The 6,866-nt window shown below is 44.9% G+C and overlaps 1 protein-coding gene across 1 annotated transcript; it reads right to left on the bottom strand.

Moving 5' to 3' along the window:
- Window positions 1–285: 285 nt before the first annotated feature.
- On the bottom strand, window positions 286–4,531 carry FZD10 (frizzled class receptor 10). The gene has a single exon (XM_083803260.1). It carries the CDS (start codon window positions 3,146–3,148, stop codon window positions 1,391–1,393), a length of 1,758 nt encoding a protein of 585 aa, XP_083659386.1. The 5' UTR covers window positions 3,149–4,531; the 3' UTR covers window positions 286–1,390.
- Window positions 4,532–6,866: the final 2,335 nt, after the last annotated feature.

The raw sequence follows: 6,866 nt of genomic DNA, 5'->3' as shown, positions 1-6,866 counted from the left end.
TTGTAAACATGGTCCTACCCTACACGACTGCAGCTTTTTTACATCACTAAAGCTTCTTCCCATTCAGCTTCTCAATTGCAGAGGTTCACAGAAAATGCAACTTCAAAACCCATTTATTTAATTTCAACTCGCAAGTTCTTTTGACCAAATTATTGTTCTATCTGCTTATACTTGCAGCCAAGTGTAATAACAACTATTGTATTCAAAGTGTGCTTTTATCAAATAATTGAAGAAACAAGTTTATTAAGCACAAAGCACATCAGAGAAAGTTTAGAACACACAAAATTATCAAACTAAAGAACATATTTTATTTTTAATAAAATAGTGGTGCATGAAAAATAATTGTATATTACAAATATATACAGCCAAAACTGTGCACCCCCAGCACAGTAAAGAGCATCACTCTATACAAAGCTTCCCTTTGCAGAATCTAGTGCTTCTTGATCTATTCATAGTGAGAATTTGTTTAACAATAGAAAGAGTCAATAAGCCCTTTGGGTCTCTTTGAATTGACCTCCCCCCCACCCCCTTTTTTTTTTGCACAAATCAGTCCAAACGTGTATAACATTGGCTTGATTTCCATTAAAAAGCCACAAAATGTAACACTAAAGGGTTTCTGAGGACTAGACCTCTTAGTTCTTTTGTTAAGAGATTTCTTTTGTTGTCTTTATGTACAGCAAAATACTTGTTTCTCTTTTCATGTCATGGTAAGAAAAAAAATGTATTGCACATTATTCTTATTCATAAAGTTTGTGTCTGGTGCAGGAAGTTTCTCTTTTAGTGAAAGAATATTGGTGAGCATTATAGATTGAACCTATTTTTAGGCACTGCAAACCCACTAAGCTGAGATGAGTTGTAAAGGATTTCTCTCTCTCTCCCTCTCTCAAAGTTAGCACGGAAGTTGCTTTCAGAGATCGCCTGCTTTCTGACGATAGGCTTCTCGGGGACCTTAGGGGACAATGCGCACTTCGGCATTTTTCAAAGAAAATCTTTGCTCCATAAGACTTCGCTATACCTTGTTACTCAGAAACCTGTAGGAAATCCAGCTCAGCTACACAAAAAAGTTAAACTAGGCGTTTTGTTTGTTTGTTTTGTTGTTGGGCTTTTTTTCTTTTAAACATCTGAGAGATGGATGAAGTACTTAACTACAATTAATAACAGAAGAGCCTGCTTTAATTCACAATATTTCTTTCACTGAAAACCTTTCCATAAGTACATTTACCTTCAGTATTTCACCAGGTCCTGAATTCAGCATGACACATTTTTTGCCTTGAGATATTAAACTGTCCTCTGACAAAAAAAAAAGCACCATTTATTTTTTTAATTTCTGGCTGCTACTGTGGACATTTGTAAGTCTGTAAGGTGAGATATAGTCTTGTCTAAAAACTATTCACACACAAGTGGGTGGTTGTAACGTTGATTCATATTTTGCAAGGTGAGTTTTCTGTGGATGTTGAGGTTTTTTGTAGATTCCGCTACTTGTAATAACACTTGCAGGTTTTCTCCTACTTCTCTTCTTTAATCTTCGACTACAAACATTTTGCCAGGACTGAAGAGTCTTGGAAGTCCAGATCCACATACCACTAGTAATGCCCACAACTAATAACATAAAAATTTTGACCATGAAAATTTCTACTGCCGGAATAGAATTATTCATCGTGCAGTCCAAGTTTTTAGTCTGATTGTTCATCTTGCATTTCTGTTGAGTTGCCACAATTTTCCAATAATCCATATTAAGTCTTTCATAAAAATAGCAAGCTATCACGCAAGTTGCAGGCACTGTATACAAGACTGAGAAGACACCAATCCTGACCATCAGCTTCTCCAACTTGTCAGTATTTTCTCCACCTGTTTTCATCACCCTCCTGATATGAAAAAGGGCCACAAACCCAGAAAGAATAAAAGAAGTGCCAATGATTAGATAACAAGCCAAAGGAATGAGTACAAACCCAGTCAAGGCATTCACATCCATACTTCCAACATAGCACAACCCTGTCAGCTCATCTCCAGCCACCCTTCTCATAACCAGGATCATTATGGTCTTCACAGCCGGTATGGCCCAGGCCGCCAAATGAAAGTAGCTACTGTTTGCTTCAATTGCTTCGTGTCCCCATTTTTTCCCAGCTGCCAGAAACCAAGTTAAAGTCAAGATTACCCACCACAAGGAGCTTGCCATACCAAAGTAATACAGAACCAGGAACACAATGGTGCAGCCAGTGCTCTCCAGTCCTTCCTGGATGACATAGAGCTGGCCGCTGTCCCTATCACAGGCGATGCTTTCAGCACCCGAAAAGAGGCGAATAATGTACCCCACCGAGTAGACACAGTAGCACATAGACAGGAAGATAATGGGCCTCTCAGGGTACTTGAAACGCTGCGGATCTATCAGAAACGTGAGAACAGTAAAAGCACTGGAGAAGAAGCACAGAATGGACCAGATGGCAATCCAAATGACAGCAAACTGCTTGTCATCCCTGCTCCAGTAAACATCAACCCCTGGGGTGCAGAGCGGTGCGCAAGAAGCACTTTTTTCCACATGGTGGAACTTGCCAGGGTTTTCACAGGAGGTTCTGCTCAGGCTGTCCTTGTGCTGCTGCAGGTCGTGGCCACCGCTGGGCCGCTGTGGCCGGAACATGGGCGGCAGCATGCTGGATCCTCTGGGTGGCTCGTCCGACCCGTTGTTGGGGGCTTCCATGCACAGGTAATTGGGGTCATTCTTGTTGGGCAGTTTGCTGCAGTCTAAGGAGTCCGGCCACTTAAAATTGAACTGCTCCATAATGGGAGAGCATTTCAGCCTCGCCTGCTCGCACATGACCCTGCAGGCTGGGATCGGTGTAGAAACTTGCTCTGTGCACATCGGGGCATAGAGAGAGCAGAGGAAAAACTTCAGATGGCTGTGGCAGCCGTACTCCACCAAGGGGGCAAACTCGTGCAGCTGGATGGCAGCTTCTCTCTGGTTCTCGTGTCCCATCAGGTTCGGCATCCTCGTCATGTTGTACCCTATATCCTTGCACATGGGGATTTCTATGGGCTGGCACCTCCCGTCGCCGGGCCGGTCGATGTCGATGGAGCTTATCCCAGCGCAGGAGCCGCTCAGGCAGCACAGCACCAGCACAGCCCGCACCAAGCTCCGGGCCCCCGGCCCCATGCTGCCGCTGGGGCGGCCGGAGCGCGGCTCCCTCCGGGGGGCGCCTGGCGCTGGGGCGGCCGGGCGAGGGGGCAGAGGGGGCGGCAGCCACTTCAGCGGCCCCTCGGCTGCTGCCCGGCCCGGGACGACCCCCGGCCTTCGCGAGGGAGCCGGGCGGCGGGGCAGGGCGGCGCGGAGCTCAGCATAGCCCGGGCCGGGGGCAGCGAGCACCGCCCGGCCCCGACCCCGACCCCAGCCCCGGCGGCAGTGCAGGGGGGCGGCCGGGGAACGCCGCGAGCGGGCGGCACGGGGAGCAGCGCCCCCAGTCCTCAGCTGCGCCAAACTTACTGCGGGGAGCCCGGCAACTTTCTTGTCTCCGGGCTTCCACTTTTGCGGTCCGTTTTGCCACCGCCCTTCCTCCTCCTCCTCGTCCTGGTCCGAGCGCTCAGCGCCGCACAGCGCCCCTGTCCCGGGCGGGTCCCTCGAGGCTTTGCCTCTCCTAGCTCCGCACTTTCTCGCCGAGAGGTGGGGATGGGCTTGTCCGAGCGTGGAGTAAAGGAGGAGGAAATCTCTAAACCGTCGAAAAGGGGGGGCTCAAAAAGGTGCCCGGCGCCCCCCCGCCGCCCCCGGGGCTGGCTCTGCGAGGGGCCGGCTCCGCGCCTGCCTGGGGGCGCCCCGCTCCGCTCCGCTCCCCCCGCATCGGCGGCGACGGCCCGGCTGGAGCAGCCCGGCTGCTCAGGGGGCGGCTGAGGCCGAGGATGAAGTAGAATAAAAAAAAATCAAAACCTGCGCAGGGTCCGCCTCGCATACGACATCCACTTTGCATGAGAAAGGTGAAGCTGACACGGTGATTACTTTCCAATCACTCGGAACGCCTTGAAACCTCCTTAAGGACCCCTACAGGTTCTCCTTGATCAGCACAGATTAGAAAAAGCCCCATTTGTTTCTCTCTCTCCTCCTGCCTTTCTCTCTCCTGCCTTTCTCCTTTCCCTCCCGGTGCCCTCCCTTGAAAGTTTAACAAGATTTGTCTCTAGAAGGCGTCAGCCTAACCTCCCTCGCCCAGGTAGGAGGGGAGCCAGGAGAGCAGCGCCGCAGCCTCCGTGTCTCCTAACGAGAGGGCTGAAGGTGGTGCCTCCCCGGCTGCCTTTATTGGAGGGAGGGCGATGCTTTAGCAGGGAGGATGTGGGGAGGAGGATGCGTTTTATGGCGAGTGCTATAAACTCTCCGCTGCCAGGGTCATAAAATACGGTTGCTTTCAGCCTGGAATCTCAGCTGTTTTCAAATGTCGTGCTTTGTCTCGAATTCCTAACTGAACAGGACAGGCGGGATTGCTGAAAAAGTACCTGATTATGGTTTTAATCACGGTATGGCATCTCTCGAAAAGTAGCTTTTTTTTTTTCTCCTTTTTTTTTTTTTTTTCCTTACATAAGAAACCCTAAGAGGACTAGAGATATACCCTTGGGAAAGTGACTTCATCCTCTGTAGAAATGATACCTACAGATTTTGGAGACGGAGATCATTTTAAAGTGAGTTGTGCTTACTTTTTAAGTTAAGCTTTGAGATTTACGCTGCTTATTGGTCCAGCAGAGCTAGAAGGAGGAAGTTAAATCCCCAGCCAAACTAAAATTCACAATTCTACACACTGAAAGGAGCACTGTGATCAGAAGTTAGATAATTAGCTCTACTTTATTACTATTATTAATTTACTTTGAACTTAATTTTAGCAAACATATTAACGAAGAAGGAAAATCTTTCTCTTCATTCACGCTTGCCCCCACAAACCGGGCTCCCCTCCATTAGTGCCTGCTTCTTATCGAAATGAACACGGATTCTCCTGGAAACTACCAAATCCCGCAGGGTCAGAGTTAATACCCCACCAGTCTCTAGAAAGGAAACTGTTGGCTTCCTCAATTGTGATAAGGGTGAAATGGATCCAAGCAAGGACAACAAACCAGGGCTGATGTTTGTCTTTGAAAACCCTGAAGATGCAGCTAGTTTTTGCTTAGAAATAAAAGCCACCATAAACATGTTTTAACACAGTACTGCTTTTTGTGGCTTTTCAGCGGATCGAGGAGATCACACTTATAAAGTATTGGTCTTAGGGGCTGACCTTTCCTGGACACTTTTAGATTCCTCAGGGGATGTTACAAATGCAGGCAGCGTTATGTGCAAAAAAAAGCTTTATTTATTTTAGTGTGTCTGTGTGCATGTATGTGTGTGAGAGCGAGTGTGTTGGGGCATTTCCATTCTTCATTAATCTAAGCCTGTTTTCTTAGTATTTGTATGCATCCTGATTCCTCTTCTGCAGCGCTCAGCTGGGGGTAGTAGGGAAGCGTGGGGAAAGCTTTTACAAGGGACAGCCACCTTTAAAAACTAAAACTTAAAAAACGCTTCAGATGAACATATTATATATTTGTTTTGTTTGGCTTGATTGTTTGGGAGGTTGTTTTTCTTATTTTCAACAAGTATTTTTGAAAAGCATTTTATATCACCATTCACATTAAAATAATCTAGAAAAATACACAAAATAAAACATGGCATGTTTGTTCTGTCTTACTGATAGCAACCTTTTTCTCCTAAGTGGCAAAAAAGGAAATACAAATTAAAATGAGAAAAATAAAAAAAAAATAAAAAAAAACACAGCCAAACCTTTGTAATTGTGTCTCTCTTAATTGATCTTTTATGTGACAATTTAATTCAGCCTTGTTTTTCCAGCCATTATTTTAGCCCATACATCCTGCTTTAGATCATTTATTTCACTTTCTATATTTTTAAAGAGCTATCTAGGAGTATATTCCATTCAACGAGCTTGAGTCAGTGAAACTAACAAATAGAACATTATTATAGAAAAATGAGAGTGCTGAGAAATCAGCAACTGGAAGATACCTCTGTAACTAATAAATGAAAAGAGCCTTTTGATGGCTCCAGCTGAAAAGATATTTTATTTTATTTTTTTCTCCTGTGTGTGGGATTTGAGATGTGTGATTCTATGGAGCAGCCAGGCACCCCTGCTGCTAGGCCCTGGCTAGGAGTTGGCCCCCCTCTGGCAAATGTTATGGAGAATTGGGAGGAATTTTATGGCTGTCTTTTCCCTCAGCTCTTTTTTCTTTTGTCTTCTTTGAAGAATGACTTTAGACATTTTATTTACATATTTAACCATGGATGAAAGAGGAAAAAGAAAGCATTTGGGCCGTTGTGGGAATAGTGATATGTTTAAATTAATGGAAATCTTATTAGGCTTCTAAAACTTTAAGCAAAAGATTTTTAATGAAACTTTATAATTAAACATGATTTCAAATAATGTGCCAACTCGCAGGAAAGATACATTTCTCCCTCTAGCTATCCATCTCCCCACCTCCCCAAAATGTGCAGAGGAATCATCTATATCTAAAAGTCCAGCTCGTGTTCTGTCCCGTAAGCAAAAGATTAAAAAACCTAAATATTTAATAAGGCATGTCAAAATTTAAACCATAACTAAATATTTTGTAGGTATAGCAAAGCATAAACAAGACAAGAAAGAAGCCCACCCTCCCCCATCTACGGAATGGCAAAGTTTAATGCTGTGTAATCTATTGCAGTGACAGTGTAATAAAATACTTTGATATGGGTAATGGTGAAAATCAAAGTTGCATCTACTCTATACATGTTAGAGTCAATGGAAATTGCAGTGCTAGGCAGGGTTTTCTGAAATGGGATTAAAGAAAACCCAAATAATCCCTTTGAGATAAAATGTTCTGAC

The sequence above is a fragment of the Anser anser genome, assembly GCF_964211835.1.
Source record: "Anser anser genome assembly, chromosome: 18".
In the NCBI taxonomy this organism is placed as follows: Eukaryota; Metazoa; Chordata; class Aves; order Anseriformes; family Anatidae; genus Anser; species Anser anser.
This window is presented reverse-complemented; position numbering and strand designations above follow the sequence as displayed.